The 22,924-nt window shown below is 39.8% G+C and overlaps 1 protein-coding gene across 1 annotated transcript; it reads left to right on the top strand.

Moving 5' to 3' along the window:
• Positions 1 to 824: 824 nt before the first annotated feature.
• Positions 825 to 22,924, top strand: PLG (plasminogen; the record flags this gene model as incomplete). Its single annotated transcript, XM_080341441.1, has 19 exons — positions 825 to 873; positions 3,145 to 3,280; positions 5,031 to 5,137; positions 8,387 to 8,501; positions 9,362 to 9,501; positions 10,177 to 10,297; positions 10,422 to 10,540; positions 11,377 to 11,539; positions 12,135 to 12,265; positions 13,015 to 13,180; positions 13,909 to 14,075; positions 15,024 to 15,172; positions 16,374 to 16,467; positions 17,879 to 17,999; positions 19,463 to 19,537; positions 19,944 to 20,084; positions 20,722 to 20,828; positions 21,710 to 21,855; positions 22,763 to 22,924. The coding sequence occupies 19 exons, from the start codon at positions 825 to 827 to the stop codon at positions 22,922 to 22,924; spliced, it is 2,409 nt and encodes an 802-aa protein (XP_080197567.1).

Here is a 22,924-nt window from a genome sequence, read left to right as displayed (position 1 = left end):
GACTAGTGACCTAATATGCCAGAGGAGCCATGAAATGGTGCTGCAGTGCAACTTTTCTAAGGCAAAGGCCACTTGGGAAACGCAGAGGGAGCTGATGTGGAAATAAGGATAACACATGGATGAGCAAAGTCTGACACTGGATGAGTTTATGCATGCAGTGTGAGGTTAAATGTCTGGTAAGGAAGAACACTAAGTAGCCATCTGTGGGTGTTACCCCTACAGTTATGCTATTGAACTAAAATGAACTCTAAGTCTTGCTCCTAAATCTAAGAAAAGAAAAGGAAAGCCTACGTCAAGAAAACACAAGAGAGAAGGAATTCTTTAACTAAAAAGTAAAATTTAACTGTTTTACAGACTCAATATTATCTGAATCTGATAATCATGATTACTCTGAGATTAAGTGGAAGTTGGTCCTTATAAATTATTAGGTATACATGGCTGAAATTATTATGCCATTGGGACTCTAGTGTCAGGAGAAATTAGAATTGTGCTGGACCTACAATTTCCCATGCTTTCCAGCAACATTATTCCTGTCTGTTCTCTAGCAAAGAAAGACCTAACCATTTGAGAACAAAACCATGCTCCACAAAAGAGTGCCTTCACATTTCCCAGCATCCAGTACAAATGATTGAGTCTGATTTGGTAATCCATCCAATTCAAGGTTATTTGAATGGCCACACCACAGCAAAGGGGGTCACAGCACAGGAGAATGATTAACTGAACCTACCTGCCTTGTTTGTTTGATGCTGCCTCACTCCAGTGCGAGTCAATAAAACTTTGTGCACTGACACACACAACTTCCAGCACCCGCCAGCTGGGCCAATATGGAGATTAGCAAAGCTGCCTTTCTCTTTCTTTTCTTGCTCAGCTCAGGTAAGAGTCCTTTGCCTTCTGCTTGCCTAGGTGAGATGGGGGCCAAACACTTGCAATTTCCATCTGGTGAAGGTAGGTCCCCAAATCCCTGTGTCACCACTTACCTGAAAGACAATGGATTTGGGTCTTGCTTGGCCACCAAGAGTTGCTGTTGAACTAAGCAAGAGCTGTGGTCGCTCCAGTGTTGTGTTTGTTAGAAACATCAGAAGAGCAACAACAGCCTTGCTGTCTGTGTGGGAAACTAATGACTCCTGGCAAACCTGCCCCATGGCCAGAAACTGGGGCACCCTTGGAAAGGAGCCCCAGAGCCTGTTACAAAGACATGGCTGTCTCTGGTTTCGACAGCCTTTTTTCCTAGCGTTGTTTCTTTTCTCTGTTATTGCCAAGTACCCTAATCCTTATTTTCATTGTTTTAAGATTTGTAAATGCGTTGCGAAAAACAAAACATCAAAGAAAGGAAAAAGTTGTTCTGCTAGAGTTTCATTTTTTTTCATAGTTGCAATCTTAACAGGAAATTTTTCATTCCATGTGATAGGGAGGCCAAAATCTGGTCAGCGTTAGTTTCTGCAGTATTTTTGGTGCTGTAAAACTAGTTTTGTGGAAGACAGTACAAAGTAATTTGTCACACACGAGAACTGAGTAAGGCTTTTTAGTTATATCTCCTTCAGTTTAGTAGATTGTAACTCTTTTTGAAGTTTGAAATAAATGTTCTCTATCCTGAATACTTTAAACTTAATGAACTATGTGAATCAGATGGCACATCTTCTTTCAGGCCTCTGTATAACTACTCAGTTTGTTGTAATTGCGGTTAAAAATACAGCTATAAGTGTGCCAACACAGATAAAAAAACACAATAAAAGACACAAGCATTTTACATATATAGTTTTAAAATACAGATTAAAACCAAAGGTGACAGAAAGATATAAAGGGTATATTTTAGCTAGAAATATTAGAGATATGACCCAGCATTAAAAATTCTAGTTATTATTTAATGCTAAGAATGATCACTGTAATTTAAATTCTTGTTTGCAAGCTTTGTTTTTGCAGAAAATCAGCCTCATTCAAATCAAATACACTTCTCAAATAAGTAAGAATTTTATAAAGGCTAGGAAAATATAAGATTTTGGCTTTGTCTGCAAGACTCTGCATTTGTTTGCAAATACTTTTTCAAGTGGCTGTAAATATTTGCATTTTTCTTACAGTAGTATGCCATGCCATGTAATTATAACAGAAAAGGGGAAAAATGTATTTATGACCCAAATCAGTTATGACCCCGTAAATATTTTAATAATCAAATGCTGTAATTATAATGACAATGTTATTGCAAAGTGTCAAATAGAACAGCATTAAGGTTGCATGGAAGGTGTGCCATAATAGGAATTCTTTACTTGTAATTCTTGTATTTGTGGAGAGTATTGCAGCATCCCTGTGATACTGTTTTAAGCTAGTTTAATGTTTTCGCCCAAAACTCATTTCTTCTTAATGCCACTTATGTTTTGAAATAACTAGTGGAATCAGTGATTCATGAGCCTGTCACATGAAATTTTATTGGATCCCTTTTCACTTTACCTTTATTTTATTTTATTTTATTTTATTTTATTTTATTTTAAGCAACTATCCTTTTCTTTCATACATTCTGTTAAACTTTCAGCCCTTAGGGCCAAACTCTTCCCTAGTCTATATACAGAAAATTATTAAGTAATTTGAATACAGAGTTATTACAAAAATGATGAACTGAAAGTGGTAACCCCAGTGACAGAGGATGGCTTGTTTCTTTCAAGAGTCAGAGCATTTGAAAGAGACAGCTATGAGATATCTGATAAAACTGAAGTCGTTACATGTGGGTAGATACCAGCAATGGACAATCATTGTTTCACATCCTTCTTGAGTCCCATTTCTCCACTTTCTGCAAAGTATGGGCCATCAATATTTTGTTTCTGATATACCTCACTTTTTTTCACTCCTTGGGTTGTCTTCTCTATTCCTATCACTTTATACACTAGGTTTGTGTTTCTTCTTATGGCTTTCAGAATGATACAAAGCACTGTTCAAGCCAGTTCTCCATCCTGTATTACCTTGGCTTTTCAGTGATACTAGCCTTTCTTATATTAGGAAGGCAAGATTAACCCATATTTTGTCACCATTAACAATTATTCCAGCATATCAATGATGATGTTACTCAACTAAGTGACAACAATTTTAACACAAAAAATTGAAATAAAATCATATCAGCATTCTCATTTTAACCTCTTCCTCTCTTTTTCCCTGTAGTGGAAGGAAACATACTAGACAACTATGTGAGAACAGAGGGAGCTTGGCTGCTCAACCCAAAGAAGCAACTTTATAAGACAAATAGTAAAGAAGAATGTGCGGAGCGATGTGAAACTGAAATTAAGTTTAACTGCAGGTAATTTCCACTGGTGCACATGTACCTCTTTCATTGCACATTATGGGGCAGTTTGCCACGTGTATGAGCAGTCTGAACTTCTGAGTGATTTCTTGGGAGCATCTGTATCTGATGTTTGCTGGAAAAACAAAAGGTGTATAGAAACAGTGTCTGGGATAGATTGATAAAGACAGTAGAAAAACAGAAATCAGGAAAATTATGCCGCATTTTTATTGGAAAACATCATGAAACCTTCATGCACATCTTGGCATACTGAATACCAGCTTGACATATTTTTTCAAGACACCTTTTGCAATGAAGAGTTGTATTTAATTGCTTGGAAAGTTCGGGCAACAATAATGGCATGGTTTATGCTTATTGCATTACCTCTTGTCATGCAGATACATCCCTTATTCTGAATTTTTATAGATTTTGGACTTGCACAACTTCTATTTACTTTCAGAAAGAGACAGACACCTAAACATTAGCAATCCGAAACCCTACTTCCATCCAAGCCCTCTCTCAACACTTGAATTTAACAAGTTTCATTTCTTAGCCTCTACCTCAAGTCTGAGCCTACCATCATCTGAAACTGTAATAACATCAGGGTTATGTTTTCCTTGCCTCCCTAATCAATTATATGAGATCTATTACAATCAGTGAAGAACAGAAGTTCTCTGGCAGGGAAAGATTTAGGGAAAGAAAGGTAAATGTCAGGCAGAGATTGAAGATCAGGCCAACACTGCAACACTCTCACATCAGTGCTCCAGATCAACAATTTCAGATCAGTACTTCAGGCTTGTTGTCCCCCCTTAGCAGTGTGTTGGACCATGCTTGTTTACTACATCCCTTCTTGTAAATCTGAGATTACTGAGAGCTGGGCTTGGATCGGGGGGAACAGCCCCCAGTGTATTTTTGACCCAGGACCATCAGCAGTCCCCAGATAACCCACGCACACTGTTCCCAACAGCCCAGATGTGAGCCCTCTCCTCTGGAGAGACTGTTAGGATTTACAAGACCAGGCACAACGGGGTCATACCAGTTGATCTTATGGCTACAGAATGAGCTTTGTCAGTATTTACATTCCTGGTAGGGAGCTACCAACGGAATGCCATGTTGCTACTGCTTTTTGTTTGTTTGTTTGTTTTTGGTTCAGAAAAGCTAGCTGTTGAAATGACATAGCCTGTAAAGAGTTTTCCTCAGATGCTATTGTGAAGGTTACACCATCTGCTCTGGTTTTGCAGATGTATAAACTAGGTTCTTGCTGAGAAGACAAACGGCAGAGTTTTCCAAAGTGCTTAAATTACTTCATTTATGATGACTCAGAACAGTTATTGCAAGGTAATTTAAGGTCCTGGCTTGTTGCATTGTACCTGTTCCTTGGTAACTGCTGAATACCACAGAATGTCTCATTTCTTGACTGACCATCAGCTTTTTTGAAACAAGGCCAAGGTCCCTTGTACATATATCCTCTTCAACATGTTCTCTTGAGACTCTGGCACATTAGAAATCTTCTTTTATCCCTTGTCATAATTGGTTCATGTAGCTCCCTTTCAACCTAAGTCTGGTAGAAAGACTTGAGAGTCAAAATCGCCACTGAAAATGGGAGATGTGATACTCAGTGATTTGTGAAACCTTACTCAATCTCAAATATCGCTGAAGTGCAGTGCTTGCTAAAATTATAACTGAATACTAGAAAAGGTGTTTAGGACGATAATGCACACATCCAGCTATTGTTTCTTACATTGTCCTCTCCTCTTAATTTCAACAGGGCCTTCTTATTCACCAGTAAAGACCAGCAGTGTTTAACATTGGCTGAGAACACCAAAACAGCAGTGATATTCAGAAGAACAAATGCAGTTCTTTATGAAAAAAGAAGTATGTCTGTGTCTATTTCTTTTTTATATTATTTCACTGAGATATACTTTCCAGTGAGACTCACATAACCCTATTGTAAATTGGGGCTGGATCAGATGAAGTGAGTAGGTTAGCCCTTACCTAATACCTGAGTTTTGCCACATTACTAGTGTAGCAGCAGTACCATTTTTTCTTCCCCAGATTAGTGCTCTAGCATCTTTCCTGCTCCCTAAATCCTGGAGTCCACAGGCAAAAAAGAGCACTGTTGCTCAGGGAACACAGAAGGTGCTGGGAGATCTGTGTCCAACTATGGAGCCCTCAGCACAGGAAAGACATGGTCCTATTAGAGACAGTCCAGAGAAGGCCACAAAACTGATCAGAGGGCTGGAACACCTCTGCTATGAGGACGGGCTGAGAGAGTTGGGGTTGTTCAGGCTGGAGAAGAGAAGGCTCTGAGGACACCTTTTGCAATCTTTCAATACTTAAAAGGGGCCTAAGAAAAAGATGGGGACAGACTTTTTAGCAGGGCCGGTTGTGATAAGACAAAGGACAATGGTTTTAAACTGAAGGAGGGGAGATTCAGGCTACACATGAGGAAGAAAATTTTTACAATGAGGGTGGTGAAATGCTGGCACAGGTTGCCCAGAGAGACGGTAGATGTCCCATCCCTGGAGACATTGCAGGCCAGGCTGTTGGGGCTCTGATCAACCTGATCTAGTTGAAGATGTCCCTGCTCATTGCAGGGGGGTTGGACCAGATGGCTTTGAAGGTCCCTTCCAACCCAAACTATTCTATGATTCTATGTTTTTTATTATGCGATTCTATGATATTTATTACACCCACAAGCTGGTGGAAATATCCCAGAATCATGATTAATTAACATTAATAGACTTGCAGTTCCTATTGTAGAAGGAAAAGTGAATGGCTCAATTAACAAGTAACAAAGCTTAGAGACTAAACAAACAACTTTCATGTCAATAATCCTTACTGATTTTGCTTCAGTACTGTGAGCAGGAGATAGATCGTGACTCTGGTTTACTGTTGAGACACTCCTTGGATTTGCTGAAGTTAGAACCTGGATGAGAGTCCTGCAATTTTCAGAGAGGATTTGTTACTGCATCCTTTTAAGCTTTTGAGATCATAGGCATGGATACTGGTTTCTTGGAAAACAGAACTCCATCAGTAAAGGTGTGCAAAACTGTAGTTTTACACAACTGAAGTGTCTGAAAATTGCACATCTACTTGAAGAAAAGAAAAGATGGACCTATACATCATGAACATCAAAAACACATCCTATTGTCCATGTGTTTTTTGTGTTGTTCATCTCTTCATTTACAGAGAATCTCAAATAATCATGTGTCCATTCTAATGATAACATCCATTTCATCTGCTGCAGAACAGAATGGAAAATATAGCTTTTACCTGGGCAGATCACATCACTGCCTCCAGCTGCTGCTGCTGTCCTGAGACTTCAAGGAAATTCCTTTCCCATGCCCAGATGCTTTTGCAATACTGTTGTTGAAACCAACATTATTTCTTCAGCTGAAGCAATTCCTTGATGAGACCTAATTGCTCTTTATGATTGCATTCAAGGAAAAGCATGACAATTGGTTTAAAATGCAAAGTTTTCAAAATCATTTTTTCTATGGTGTGTTCTATAAAAGAGTAAGTTATCCTTCTCTGGTTTACAGAAAAAGTGACAAGAATTAAAGCTAGCATTTGGGAATTGTTATCCACATAACTGTTTGTAAATAGTTAACCCAAGGAACATGAGTTGAGTTTGGGGATCAAAGTTGGTTGTTAGTCATCAGACTGAAAAAAACCTAAAGGTTATATAAACGGTCAAAAGATTATGCAAACACAGAGTCAGCACTTGACTGTTTCAATGTTCAGTTATTGAGGTTTTTATGTTAATTTATTGCAAAACTGTTTGAGGGATCCAAATGGCTCCCAGCTAAATTTTCTAGAGTAGACATGCCCATATATACACATTGAAATAAAGACTTGCCTTTAAATACACCTATATATCCAGATCTAAACTACCTATCAGCCCACAGAAGAGCTGGGCCTTATTCCAGGTTCAAATATTAATTCTTTTCACTTTTGACAAGACAAATTTTTGTTTAAAGGGTGTAACTTTGGTATAACTTTGATGTGAAGAAAAGCTGATGCAAAACCGGGTCTCTACAAATATCTGATTTGAGCACCGCTTAAAGATACTGAGACAAGTCAGGCCAGAGCCTTAAAGACAGATTGCTTAATTGTAGCAAGAAAGGAGGAACCGGCTGATGAAATATACCTTCTGCACAGAAGAACGTTAAATGAGTTTCCTGCTTAGTTTTCCAAGCCAGAGGACGTATGGCCTGACGGTGACTGTCCCTAAACTGCAGATGCAGAAGTACTGGAGGAACGTGCCAAGATCTGTGTTCCTTCAGCGGTGCGTGGGCAGAGCCACCCTTTGCAAAGCTGCTCTCCCCTCGCCAGCCACCAGCTCTTTGCTGGGAAAGGTCATTGTTCAGTCCTCCCAGGGAAATTCTAAGGGCTGCAATGGGGTTATGGTTGCTCCCTCCCACTGGGGAAAAAAACAACAGCAGCAAGTTTTCAGTTCTTATTTAGCTTATTGATTAATAATTTAATACAAGTTTATGTTTTTAAGGCTACTGATACAACCCCAGGCTTATTCAACATTAAAATTCCCTTTGGCTTATATCAAGACAGGATTTCATTGTTCATTCTTTTTCACTCCTTCTTTTTCCTTTTTTCATGAATATACTATTAAGTTCCAGCACCTAAGAGTACAAAGGCATATGTAATATGTATCTTCAAATATCTGCCCATTTTGTCTTGTACAACAGAATGTAATTGTTTTAGCATATCATGAATTACTTAAATCTCTATCATCACATGGTGAACTTGAATGAAACAATTTCATCCACATTTATATGAACTTAAAAAAAATTGGTTATTTAAGTTGGTAAAATGTTATGCATATGCATCTGTGATTCTGTCCTGTTATCTTCTTCAGCTGAATTCAGGTGTCTCTCTTTTAAGGTCTGATTTTAATTACTGTGCATAACTATAAAAGCATCATGGGAGGCAATGAAAGAAAATGTGTTTCTATTTTGTTATAGCACATATTTAAATGTTAATAGCATATTTTATTATTTAAATCTACTGTTTAAATGTATTAGGATGAAAACTTATTTTTTTATATGTTGAAATCCAATGGACATGTCATGATACTGATTAATTAAGTACATATAATTTCAGTTTATCTTCTAGAATGCAAGAAGGGAAAAGGAGTGGATTACAGAGGCTCAGAAGCCAAAACTCAGAAAGGTGTGCCATGCCAGAATTGGGCTGATAATTCCCCCCATAAGCCAAAGTAAGGCATTTTTGTGTATGTTTATATGTTTTTTTTCTGAAAATTTGCTAAGTTTGCTAATTTATATGTGCTAGGTAGTCTTTGAAGCCATTTTTTCGGTGTTCAAAGTCTTCTGATAAAACGTTTTTCTACACTTATCTAAAATAAGATAATTCTCTAATCTGAGTTGTAACTCAGAGACCTGCAATTTAGGCTGCATGACCAATAGGGACACTGTCAGTTGCACTTGAATTTTGTGGTCATTATGTGAGCAAAACACTAGACAGGGAAGCACCTGGTTCTGCTGAAATAAGCATTTTCCATTAATCTCACCAGGGCAAAAACAATGTCTCTTGACTAAAGATAAAACATGCGGCAGATGAGAGAGCGATGCATCAATTTATCAGTGAATCCACAGACAAATAACAGGGCAGTATCTCTTCTATTCAATGAAAATATGGGTTTATTTAGTAACTTCCTACTGAGAAGGCATAGCAACCAGCTTACAGAGAGCTCTCACATTTCACCAAACATCTTCTCATTGCATCTCCCAGGGGGAACATGTCTCAGAGGAGACTTTTCTCTATGTGCCACAGGGTATCTCACCTAGGCAAAAGTTACTGGAAACTGAATAGCTGGAGTAAAGGCAAGTACTAAAGGCATGGCTGGTCCTGGAGGCACCATATTTAGACTACACTTCTAACTCTATAGCTAGACTACACTTTCAACTCTTCAGCAATGGCACGCTGTGACAATTATGAGACTTCCAATGAAAAACATCTACAAAATGGTCCTCAGATAAAGATTCAATTTGTAGAGTCCTCAGGTGAACCATTGTGACACTCTCCTTGTTCTCTAATCCCGTTTAAATTCTGTTCCAGTTACACACCTGAAAAATATCCCGATGCAGGACTGGAGGAAAACTACTGCAGAAATCCTGATAACGATGAAAAGGGACCCTGGTGTTACACAACAGATCCTGCTACCAGATTTGATTATTGTAACATCCCAGAGTGTGAAGGTCAGGACACATACTCATTTCTTTCCCTTTTTGGAAGATATGTTCAAGAATGTCATAGACTCACAGAATCATTTTGGGTGGAAGAGACCCTTAAGATCATCGAGTCCAACCAAAACCTAAATCTAGCACTAAACCACATCCCTAAGAACCTCATCTATACATCTTTAAACACCTCCAGGGATGGTGACTCAACAGATTCCTTTGTTTTTAATTGAATATTTGTTCCAAACTTGAGTTTAGTTCAACCTGATACTTTCCAGAGACATTTTCACCAGCAATAAGGAAGACATCAAAAGCCCTCCAAAACAGATCTATCTGAGAGTATTCATATATCTTAATCCTAGAACTGAACCAAATGACAGTTGCTAGTGTAAAAGTCAATAAAATGTGACAGCAGCAAGGCACAGCTTTTCAATTATAGCTCAGAAGTTTTAATTTAGCTCTTTAAAAAACTATAGTCTGTAGTGTTGGGAGGTTTTCTTTAAATGGAATACTATATACAAAATCAACTAGTCGTAGTTGCCTTACCAAGAAAAATAAGCTTTTACTTTGCCAAAAAATGTCAATCCTTCAGCCTTGTGCTCTGATCGAGCTCTTCAGCTTCATCTGAGATGCATACACAGCTTCTCAGGGAGTTTCTGTCTCTCTTGTCCTCATTGTGCCTTGCTCCTACAGTGGAGTGCATGCACTGCAGTGGAGAAAACTACCACGGAGTTGTTGCAACAACAGAGTCTGGGCTTGAGTGCCAGCGCTGGGACTCCCAGCAACCTCATTCTCATGGATACCTTCCGGAAAAGTGAGTCAGACTCTCTGATGGGTTGTTTGTTGTCAGTGGTGGCCTGAAGACCACCCAGCCCCAGACCTAATAATTGTTGCAGCTATTAGTGACACTTAAAAAAACCAATATTTTTCCTGTTCAGTTTTCCAGAGAAGGATCTGAAGATGAATTACTGCCGTAATCCTGATGGTGAACCTCGACCCTGGTGTTTCACTACCAGCCCAACTAAACGCTGGGAATATTGTGACATTCCTCGTTGCAGTGAGTCTGACTTCTAGAAACAAAGACATGTAGGCAGCTTCCATTCAGGGTGGTGCAAGGAGCTAGAACAAATGGAGGAGGCCTCGAAGATAAAAGAAAGAATAAATCACTGACTACTTTTACCTCAAAGGAAAAAAAAACCACAAAAAAATTCCCCAAAAACCCAACCTTGACATGAACCTCCGATGACTCTTCTGAGGCTAGACATTTCTGTCATAGGCAATTCTGAGCATGTCTCCCTTCCTTGATGTTCAGTGGTTCTGGTGCTTCTTCTGATGGTCCTCTTTTAATGTCAAACAGTTTCACTCTTCCTGAAAATCTTTCGGCTTTTGTTTTGCTCTTCCAATTCAATTCTCCACACTTATAATTACCTTCTCCCCTAAAAGCCTGTCCTTTCCATGATACTTTTCCTTGGGGCTTCTCACCAGACCTCTTCCTTGCTGTCTCTAAGTCTGCACCTACACCCCTACCCCAGCACTGAAGGACCTGCCACTTTCCCCCGAGGTTTCTTCACGGTGTTACCACTTGTTCACTTTCCAACTGTTCTGGTGGGGCCACTAACACCTGGTTGTGTTGTCTCCTGGCTGCTGTGAAGGGGCAGATGCAAATGCCCTTCTGGCAGTCTGACTGCCTGGAAAGATCTTAAAATAGAAGAACGAAAAGCTAATAAATTTTTAGATGTTTTCTCTACCTTTTGGCCTTTCCAGACATTTTGGTCTTTAAACCTTACCTGCAAAGGAAGTTAAAAGCCTGCTTAATCATAAAGCTCAAAGCAGTTTTGGTTTTTACAATGTCTAGAAGGCACTGCTTAGTTTTAATTAATTTTTCTGCAATAGCAACACCTCCACCAGTTCCTGCACCGGGTCGTCAATGTCTATCAGGAAGAGGAGAAGACTATCGAGGCACAATATCTGTTACTGAGTCAGGAAATACCTGTCAGCGCTGGAGTTCTCAGTCTCCTCACAGACATGCTCGCACTCCTGAAAACTATCCCTGCAAGTAAGTGAAAATCTTCCATTATTCATTGTCCACTAATTCATTTTTCTTCCACTACATTGCAAAGTTCCTTGGTTACACCAGCATTCATCACCTGCTGGATTCCATCTTTTCTACTTTTCTGCACATTTCTTTTTGTTCACTTCTTTGTTCTTGGATACGAGTGTCTCCTCCTCTGATTTTCAAGAGCTGCTCGATTGACTTTTTCCTTCTTCAGTTCCTCTTTTTACTGTATTGTTGCTAAGGTGAAGCAGTGTGGAGTAAGGAATTTACATTATGATATTTGCTTGGGGCTAGATTCTTTCACCCTATGTTTCTGTCATGCTGCTCTTGGCCTCAGAGTGCTACACATACAGTCTCTTAGTAAAGTAGTATAGTCTCTTAGTTCATCTATCAATCTAGCAGGTGACTGGTTAGCACATCTGAAACACCACTGCATTGCAATTATTCGTCTAGTAAATGGCATCAGTAAATGACAGTAGCAATTACCCACCAGTAAATACAACAGGAAACTAGGCAGCAAGGTGCCTTCCCCATTGTTCAGAACCTTTACTAGGTTTCCAGGAGAGGCTCTTCTTTGCCAAGTTTTCTGTTTCAGGAGCCTAGACGAAAACTACTGTAGAAATCCCGATGGTGAGAAGATGCCATGGTGTTACACCACCAACAGAACTGCCCGGTGGGAATATTGCACCATCCCCTCCTGTGATGGGACAGAACCAGAGGCACCTGGTAAGAACAACAATAGACATCTGGAAGTGAAGGGTCATCAAGGTTTATTTTGAAAAATCTTGGGTGATTCAGCTCAGTTGTATTATTGCTGTAACTCTTGGTACTGCTATGTATCAGCTGAACTCCTGAGCCTCACGTAGAGCCCAGGCTGGTGTGTTCAGTCTAGTGGATAAGTGCAGAAGGTCTTGAGTTACCTGCTGACCCAGCTCAGGAAAATTACAGTAACAGCCATCTTCCCATTTTGCCAATTTTTAATTTTTAAATGCTCCATGGAAAAGTTAGTTAGCTTTACATGCCAGCTCCTGAGAAACTGAATCCAAAGCAGAACCCAAGATAATTTAAGAGCACTGAACCAAGAATCCATAAGGAAACAATTAAAAGAAAATTCTCCTTACACAAGGCAGGCTTGTTCCACAGATGCATCTGTGGCAAAGCCACAGACATTCCACTAGCATGGAGAAGTTTTGATCCATATGTGAGTGATTTGGTTAATTAGCTGAAAAAAGTCCCCATGTCTGACAGCAAAACTAATGTACAAGTGCTCTTAATCTAGCCTATCATGACATTTTTACAAGCATTTTTTGAAATCTTCCTTCTGATCTACGGTCTGAGAAGTAATCTGTTACAAAGAGCATTATATGGCAGTCAGTGAAATACTCTGGCTTGTTGTTTTCTGTTGCCTTTTTGTGCTCATGTGTAAATATCAAAGTATCAAGATGCAAGGGACTGGTTTCTGTTATTCACTACAGCTGTTGATGTGCCTGAGCAGGCTCAGATTACTGAGGAGTGCTATCAAGGCAATGGTGTGACTTACCGAGGCACAGCTTCCTTCACTCTCACGGGAAAGAAGTGTCAAGCCTGGAGCTCAATGTCACCGCACCGACACAATAAAACAGCAGAGCAGTTCCCAAATGCGTATGTGTATTTCCCATTTCCATGTTTCATTGGACAATGACCGTTCATAACCTTGTTTTTCTTTGCATCATCTTTACACAACATTGATTTTAAAACTGGGAAAGGAGTGCACTCAATAAAAGTAATCCTTTTTTTTTTTTTTTTTTTTTTTAATGTGGAAACATTTTCTATTAACCTCATTTTGAAACAAACCACAGTTGTCACTACATTGCTTCTAAAGGAATTAAGAGTTATAATTTTTCCCTTATACTGTAATGAACTCTTTCTATACATGAGCTTCTTCATGAGTTTAAGTCTTTTGCTTGCTAGTCTGCAGTTCATTAGAGCTTTGAGGAAGGGTTGGGTTATTTTCTTATTCCTAACATTTACTATTTATTTATTCAAAAATGCAAAACAACTACTTATTCTTAAAAGCTATTAATGTATTTGAAAAAAGTAAAAAGAATCGTATCTTTAATATACATATGTACATTTACTTATCTGGATTTGTATATAGTATTCTAGAGTATTCTAGTATAAGTGTTAGTTACTGAATAAGTATCTCACATATTTTAATATTCTGCATATGTTTCTTGATTTCTATATGCTGGAGAAAGAATTTCTGTTGCGCACTGTACAGGATAAATTATATATGGTAACTCTGTAGCAGAGCTGATTTCTAAAATGTTCTTTCAAGTTCTCCTCAGAGCAGTGGCATGGATGGGCGTACAATATGCTTACATTTGTAGGGACCTGAGGCAGAATTATTGCAGAAACCCAGATGCTGATACCCGCCCATGGTGCTACACCACCGACCCCAGTGTGAGATGGGAGTATTGCAATCTGAAGAGGTGTGACATTCATGTACCAGTGACTTTACCAAAACCTCCTCAGACAACACTGGAACCAAATCCTGGTGAGAATACTTTCCAGTTCCCCCAGAAATGCTCAGAACCATCAAGCAGTGTTTTATTAAAACATCATCAAGAATATAATGAGGATGAAAGACAGGAAACTCTAGATAATTACAGAATTTAATATAACACTGTGTCCATTCTTTTCATTTTCTAAACTTTCTTCTAGATTTTTATAGTAGGGTTTCTGCTTTTGATTTTAGATTAATATCACGTATTTTATCTACTACATCTGGCAACACTGGAAACACAGGGAAACAGATGACTAGAAGTCTCCACGCTACTGGGGGTGGGCTACTAGTAATGACGGCAAATATAGAAGGAATGGCATTTTGCTGGCAACTGTTCTGAAAAAAAGTATTTTCCTGTACCGTGCATTCACATTTCCAGGGCTCCATTTCCCACCAGAGAACAGCTGGCTTTTTAAATTCAGTTCAGATGCAACTTTTTTATGCAGTAGATGGTTAGAGTGCTGCAATATTTATTATTTATTTATTTTATTTATTTATTTATTTATTTATTTATTTAGCTATGACATGTTCTTCTGGTTAGGAGGCTAATCATTTTGGCTGAACATGTATTACTGTTTTTGACCTGCTGTAAAATGTGGCATTGGACAGATATCAGTGTCCATAAGGAAAAGACTTTATGAGGGCATGGTCTTTGTGGTCCTGCCTTCTGGAGTCATGAGGGGTCAACTGAATCTAAGCTTCTTTGATTGATAACTTTCATGATCATGAAGAAAATGTTTCAAATGCAAGGAAACTAAAATGTGATTGTTAGCCATCATTGACACTACGGTGTCCTTCTTTCCTTGTATACATACTATGTAGGGTGTGTAAGTCCTAGTAGCGTTTCCTCAAATTTATTTCCGCTTCACCACCATAAAGTGTGGACGTGGCCCGATAGCTCACAGTGAACAATCATTTCCTTTTCCTCTTATTTCACAGACTGCATTAATGGTAATGGTAAGGATTATCGTGGCACAGTAGCAAAAACTGCAAGAGGCAGGACTTGTCAAGAGTGGAGTTCTCAGAAGCCTCATAGCCATGACTATTTCACACCCATGACTCATCCAGGGGCAGGTTTGGATAAAAATGTAAGCAACTCTTCATTTAATACTTGCTTTCATTGAGCTTTGCCCATCTTCTTCATGGTCCCTCAGCAAGCACTTCATGCCAGGTCTTTTTATTTTTCTCAGCTCAATGCAAGAACCTGATCATGGTAATGCTTGTCAACATGAACAATCCATACTTCTGTGGGGGACACAGATGCCCAGAAGCTCTGTTGAAGGCCCCCATCCACTACTAATTTGCCTTTCAGTCCTCCAGCTTCTGTGGCAGCCCATCTTACAAGGTTATACAAGCATCTGACCCATCCTGTAAACCATTCTCCGTCTCTAACCTTCATCCCCATACTCCTAACACACGTACTCATCACTAGTTCTCTAGACTTTTATCACCCCATACATAATACTTGCCTGGTTTATGACAAGCTCTGTAGGCAATAAAAGAGCTTGTTTCATTATTTTAGTTCTTGCTTTAGCCAATTCTCTGGTGGCATCACATACCTTGTATTGAATTCCAGCTCACATTGGGGAAATGCCATCCAAAAAGCTGCCTGTCACAAATGTTTGGTTCTTGTATTTGGCAGGGACTCTTGGGAAAAGGAAGCAAACATCTTTTTTCATGGGATGAGATGGGATGTGTTTCAGTGTAGGAAAGGGATCTAGAAAAATATCTAGTAGCACACAGTTCTATGAGTCAGTATGGCCAGTAAGACCTAAAGAGTGATTCAGCTAGCCAGGCACAGCACATCAGGCTGAATGCTGCACCCCTGCCCCTGAGACTCATAGGCATCACCAAGTTGTGCAAAAGCAGCTATGCAATAACCACTTCCCCAGAGTCATGCAACCAGAGTGGATGTGAAAAGACTTCAGGGCTGAGCCTACTGCTCCTACAAACTGCAGTGGAAGCAGGAGTAGGAAGTTTAGTGCTTTAGAAAACCCCATCCTGGGTCAAGATCTCCTACTTTTTGAGAGTTCAGAGGTCCAAGCTTGCACTAGTGAACCTTACTGCCTGAAGACAACTTAAGAAGTTTCATTTTTATTATCTTTTTCTAAACTCACAGAGTAAATAGAAAAATGAAACTAATTTTGACAAAAGGAATTGGAAAACACTTACCAGTAAGGAAACAAAAATAAATATTTCCCAAATTTAATTTGATTTTATTTTGAAACAAGCATTCATAGGCTTTTTTGTCCTCTGGTTAATAGCTGGTGTCATTATTCTTTGTTACAGTATTGCAGGAATCCTGATGGAGATGTGAATGGTCCTTGGTGCTACACAACAGACCCAAGAAAAGCCTGGGAGTACTGTGACATTCCTAAGTGCCGTAATTATTCATTTAAAGACTAGTGTCTCTCTTTCCAGTAATCTTTCATGACAACTGGAGGACCTCCAGTGATTAAGACAGTGCAATAGCTTTAGATTGGAAATTCAGGCTGTGGGGAAGTGATGTTCAAAATCTATGTCCGAAGTCGTAAGAATGGTGTTTATTCCTTTGAAGTCACAAACCCACCACAAGTTGTACCTGGAGCCCACTGAAGCTCATGGGGCTTTTGCCATGTGTTTCGAAATAGGTTTGTTCCTGTAGAAGTTTCCCCTGCTCCTGGCTGGTCACTTGTTGTAACTGTGTGTGTGGCCATGCAGGGGTGCTCTTATCCTAGTAAGATTTTTTCACCCATGCTCCTGTGGCTCTGGTTCTGTCCTGTATATAAAACCGATTTTCCCTCCTCTGATATGGTAACATATCAGATGTCCAGAAAGTGCATCTGGCCCTAAATAGTTAACCAAATTCCATTGTCTTTGTCACTAGTAATCAAGCCATACAGCACTCTGAGTGATGATAAAGTTCTACAACATTTTGGGTTGAAGTCCTTTCATATCCATCAACAACAAAAGCTATGCTGGGAAGAGAGGTAGTTCCCACTCAGAAGAACAGTGACTTTCTTGCTGCTCTATCCTCTCTGCTGGCATTTTCACATGGTTATATTCATTTTGAAGGTCCAAATTATTTTTAACATTAATATGGGGGTTTTTTCAGTTGTTCAGGTAAAGAACAGAGAAAACATAGCCTTTTCCTTTAATTTCATGAGTTAGCTCCTTTTGCTGACAAGAAATTCTGAATTCTGTGTTGATAAAGAGTCAGTTGCCCATGGCTAAATAAGAACTACCATTTTTTAATAACTCAAAGACATCTGAAGTACCAAAAGATCCAGAGATTATAGTGGACAAAATTTTGTTCCACAGAGACAGTGATTAAATTTCATGTGCCACAAAGACTAGTTCAAGATCAGCTGCCAGTGCAGCTTTTGCATTGGTGGCATCTGTAAGAGCACATTTAACGATGTTTGGAGAATCTATTTTTTATTTCTTTCCATTTCTTTCTCCTCCCCCTTCTGTTTTGTTTTGGTTTGGTTTATGTCTCTGTGGGGTTTTTTTTTGTTTGCTTTGTTTTGTTTGTTTGTTTGTTGCTTTTTTATGTCTGACTGGAGATGTATTCATGTGTCATTCACTGACCACTGAGAAGTGTATGTGAAAAAAATTTGCCAGGCATTTTAAAGTGTTCCAGATGAAGGTAACCTAACAAAATATAGGTGGTGTGTGGTATACAATTTCCAGCAGAGAATCAAAAGCTGAAGTGATAAATGTAACAAGGTTACTTTCTACTTTTCTGAGTGCATAGTAGATGTATAGCGAAGACACTAAATTACGTTATAGTGATTCTTTTTCTTCTTCTGTAGCTCCTGCTCAGTATGAGTGTGGAAAAGCCAAGTTCAGACCAAAGCTGTGTGCACAAAGGATTGTTGCTGGGTGTATTTCCAATCCACACTCCTGGCCCTGGCAAATCAGTCTACGGACAAGGTATGGCCATTCCCCATTATCTTTATGTGCAAGGAAACTTGGTCTCTTAACGAATGTTATAATCTGTGGTTGCAGAATTCTAAACTTGATTTTAATTTAAAAAAAAAAAAAAAAAGCAAGCTCAAAGATATGTATTATGTGTGCTAATCTTAAAGGAAGTCTTTTAGACAATCAAGATTGCTCTGTTTTGTGATAAATACCTATAGAATCAATATAACTGGTAATTTCAAAACCACTTTAACTAAAAGGCAGAATTACTTTATATTTGTCACTATATCCTATGGTAGAATCAGTATCCTATGAGCAGAAGTAACCATTTGAAGTACAGCCAGTACAGATCTTGATCAGTCCTTCTATGTGAGTGTTTGATCCTACTGGTGAAGTCATTAGCAAATCTAGGAATCAAAGCCAGCTTCATCTCTTTCTGTTTGTGATCAGAGCTAGATAAAAGCCAGAATCTCTAAAACGGAATACATCACTGCACATAAGCTTGTCCAGTAATAGAAATACTGGTTAAGAACAAATATTTAGATGTTTTCACACAAGGCCTTGTCATGGAGACACCCCAAAGTCAGTTCTAGGCAGACAACAAGTTCCAAACCAGACTTTATTCTAGCCAGAAAAGTGTAGCCAATAAATCGACTAGAAACAGGGTTTATACAATTAGTTAGCACTCCGACAACATAAAATACAGGTTCAGATATCAGTTGAGGAGATTACTGGAGTACAACAACATAAGAGTAATGAGGATCCACAACATGCATGAATATACTCACAAGAAACAAAACCAGAGGCCTGTCACTCCAGGGTACCCACAAGAAATAATCACTCGCTTGGGTTGGATGAGGGCCTGTACTTGCTTGGGTTAGGCAAGGACTCATTCAAGGACATATCCAGTAAATAACCATTCACCCAAACGAGGAGGGGAGGTGCTCTCAATCCTGGGAAGTCTCCTTAGACGGCATCCCAGTCTAAGGGGAGGGCTCCAGTTCACAGACTCGCTGCTTCGAGAAGACATCTCAAAGGGGTCTTTGGCAGGGACCCCATTTTATAGCCTGATCAGATCTGGCTGTGGGCATTACAACATAGTCCAGAAGCTTTGCAACTACTCTGGGCACCTTTTTTGTTAACGGCCCTGTCAATTGACTCAGGGTCCTGTTAAGAACCCTGTCAATTGACCAAGGGCCCCACCCCTCCTGCCCCACCAGCTGAAGTCACCCTGCCCTGGGGTAGGGGAGGATGTGACTATCAGCACTTTGGTACCACCCTACGTGTGTACATGGGGACAGGCACAGTGGGGCACAGAAGGTGCTAAACGTAAAATGATTCTTAATGAAAATGTGGAATAATGTCTTTAGTTTGTAACGGTGTACGTGTTAGAAAGATTACCAGATGAACTGCAGTAGAATTAACTTTCCCACCTTAAACTAATGCCCTTTGCATGCCTCTCTGCTCTATTACAGTTTTGGCCTGCATTTCTGTGGGGGAACTCTGATAGACCCTCAGTGGGTTCTTACTGCTGCTCACTGCTTAGAAAAGTAAGTATCTGTTATCACCCGCACCTGTTATCACCTGCACAGGATTTTCTCACGTTAGGAAGAAAATCAGAGGAGAAACAAAATGGACCAAATAATCTACCTGAGCTGTAAACAGTTGAGAATTGAGCCAAGTCAATTCATGATTCATTGAAGCAGAGTTTTGACTGAAGAAACAAAGAATAACAAAGTGATAACTTTTCCCAATTTGATTTCATATTAAGAAATTAAGTTTAAGAAATTAAGATTAAGAAATTAAGTTTACACCAAAGCTGTTTTGGTTTTGTGTGGTTTTGTTTTGTTTTATTTTTTTCTGGTTTTGACAAAACAGGTTGCCCAATAACATCATAGATCATCTACATCCTGAGTGTATGTTCTGTAGCTCACCATGTGCCATCATTTCCAATAGGTCCTCACGGCCATCTGCATATAAAGTATACCTTGGATTACACAGAGAAAGAGCATCAGAGGCATCAGTGCAAAAACGGGATGTTGAGAAATTGTTCAAGGAGCCACACAGAGCAGACATTGCTCTGCTAAAACTGAGCAGGTATGCTTTCACCTGGAGTGTTCCTTCATTCTGATGAGACAACTAGTAGTTGCTGGTGTCAAGGAAATGTGTGTTTCTCTAGATGCTTATGCTGCTTCTGCTTTGATTTCCATGGCTGCAATGCAGGTCCAAAACAGATGCAGGGTCAGCACAATTCATATGTCTCCTTAATTGAGTCTTAGCTGCACACAATGGCAAGTCAGACTGACTTGGGTTCTGCTGCATACTTAGTGTCCAGTTTGAAAGTGATTTATAAATAGTCAGACTGGATGCAGACAGAGCAAGTTAATACCTGTGTGTTAAATGCTGCTAATTTTTACCCCTGTGTAGCTTTGTAATTAGGTTTTGTTTGCTATGCATTAACCTAAGCCAAAGCATTCTCTTAGATTTATATTAGTAATTTTATTATCAAAAGACTCTAACTGTTCACCATCTCAGATCTTTCCACTTTGTGTATCACATTCTGAGGGATCAGAGCCTAAAACAAAAGTGGCTTCACACATCAGATAAACCATTTACCTGAAGCTCAAGATTAAAAGAAAAAAGACCGACTGTATATACAATCTTTTATAAACCTGAAGGTGGTATCAGGGATAAATGATTGTTGCTGTACAAGTATCTTGTTTGTTTCTTTCAGCCCAGCAGTCATCACTGATCATGTAATCCCAGTTTGTTTGCCAAAAGAAAACACTGTGTTGGGAGGAAGAGAGGAGTGCTATGTGACAGGCTGGGGGGAAACAAAAGGTGAGACAGCATTAACACAGCTGAAAGCTCTGTGCTTGGAGATTGGTGTATACTTGTATCCAAAGTGCATTCACACCTCACACAAGCTTGCAAGCACACCTATTTCATCAAAATTCATCAGGTGCTGCCATTTTTTCCACTGTCTCCCTCTGATTTAGATTCTCCTAAATCACTCAGAGCCATGTGAATTGAAACCACCTAAGCCAATACTAAAGGAGGAGAATCAGACCTAAGGAGTTGCTAACTCTTATCTCTCAGTCTGCTCTGCTTTTCCCCAGTCAGCTTTCATGTAGTCGGAAGGAAAGTTTTTCTAGGTTTAGGCTATTTCTTAAGTACATGAAGGTGAGTTTGCTCATTCTCTTGAATGATTGTTTTCTCCTAACTTGCCTTGTTCAGAAGATCTCCCACAAATATAAACATAACTCTCAGTTTCTAAACCTCCCACTCTGTCTTGATTGAGGAGGGCATCAGTACTTCTCTGCCTCCTGACTTCTGCCCATCATACAACTTTTAACTGCTTGCTTCCTACCTCCTTTCTTCCACAGAGAAGAAAATGCAGATACAGAGAAATAAAAGGGCTTGGGAATGACTGACTGCCAGGAGTACCAGTGGGTAGTGGATCCATATGGATGTACTGTGGGAGCAGGAATGTCAATCAGTGCAGCATGGGTTTTGATTGGTGGTAGAGGGTGATAAGTACCATGATACTGATGATGCTTACTGATTTTGATATCACTTCATATTATGCATGGAAAGTATATGCATAAGGCATAAAGACTATGCTTATTTTACAGCTCAGCCATATCTCTATATTTGTATTGTGAAGATGCTAATTAATCTCTGTCATTTCTTGTGTTTTCTTTTTGTGTTTATTTGCAAAGGAACTGGTGGTGACGGTTACTTGAAGGAAACTGGTTTCCCTGTAATTGAGAATAAAATATGCAACCGCCCTGAATTTTTGAATGGAAGGGTCAAAAAACACGAGCTCTGTGCTGGGAATATTCATGGTGGTACAGATAGCTGCCAGGTAAGAAAGTCTCTGAGCATCAGAGTTGGTTGTAAGCACATTCAAATCAAATAGTGCATTGAAAGCAGCCCTGTAGAGAAGGACTTCGGGGTACTGGTGGATGAAAGACTGGACATGAGCCATGAATGTGTGCTTGCAGCCCAGAAGGCCAATTGTATCTTGGGCTACATCAAAAGGAGCATGGCCAGCAGCTCAAGGGAGGTGATTCTGCCCCTCTACTCTGCTCTGGTGAGACCCCACCTGGAGTCCTGTGTCCAGCACTGGAGCCCTCAGCACAGGAAAGACATGGACCTGTTGGAAACAGTCCAGAGGAGGTCACAAAAATGATCAGAAGGCTAGAACACCTCTCCTATGAGGATGGGCTGAGAGAGTTGGGATTGTTCAGGCTGGAGAACAGAAGGCTCTCAGGAGACCTTTTGCAACCTTTCAGTACTTAAAAGGGGCCTAAGAAAGAGATGGGGATAGACTTTTTAGCAGGGCCTGTTGTGATAGGACAAGGGGTAATGGTTTTAAACTAAAGGAGTGGAGATTCAGGCTACACATGAGGAAGAAAATTTTTACAAAGAGGGTGATTAAACACTGACACAGGTTGCCCAGAGAGGTGTTAGATATCCCATCCCTGGAAACATTCAAGGCCAAGATGGATGGGTCTCTGAGCAACCTGATCTAGTTGAAGATGGCCCTGCTCATTGCAGGGGAGTTGGACCTTTGAAGATCACTTCCAGCCCAAACTATTCTATGATTCTATGCATAGAGAACCCTGCTCTGGCTAGAGCTCCAGTGTTTGCTTTTAACTTGTGCAGCCCTCACAGGTGATAGTTACTTCTGGTTTTGTGCCTCCTGTGAGAAGGCCAGTCGTGCACTTGGGGCTGTCCATGAAGGAATCATCCTGTTCTTTTCTGTTTAGGGGGACAGTGGAGGACCTCTAGTTTGTCTGAACCAAGACAAATTTGTCCAGCATGGAGTGACCTCTTGGGGCCTTGGCTGTGCCCAGCCCATGAAACCCGGTGTTTATGTTCGAGTTTCCAATTATATTCCTTGGATTAAAAGTGTAATGGAAAGCTACTGA

Source organism: Nesoenas mayeri, assembly GCF_963082525.1.
Source record: "Nesoenas mayeri genome assembly, chromosome: 3".
NCBI lineage: Eukaryota > Metazoa > Chordata > Aves > Columbiformes > Columbidae > Nesoenas > Nesoenas mayeri.
This window is presented reverse-complemented; position numbering and strand designations above follow the sequence as displayed.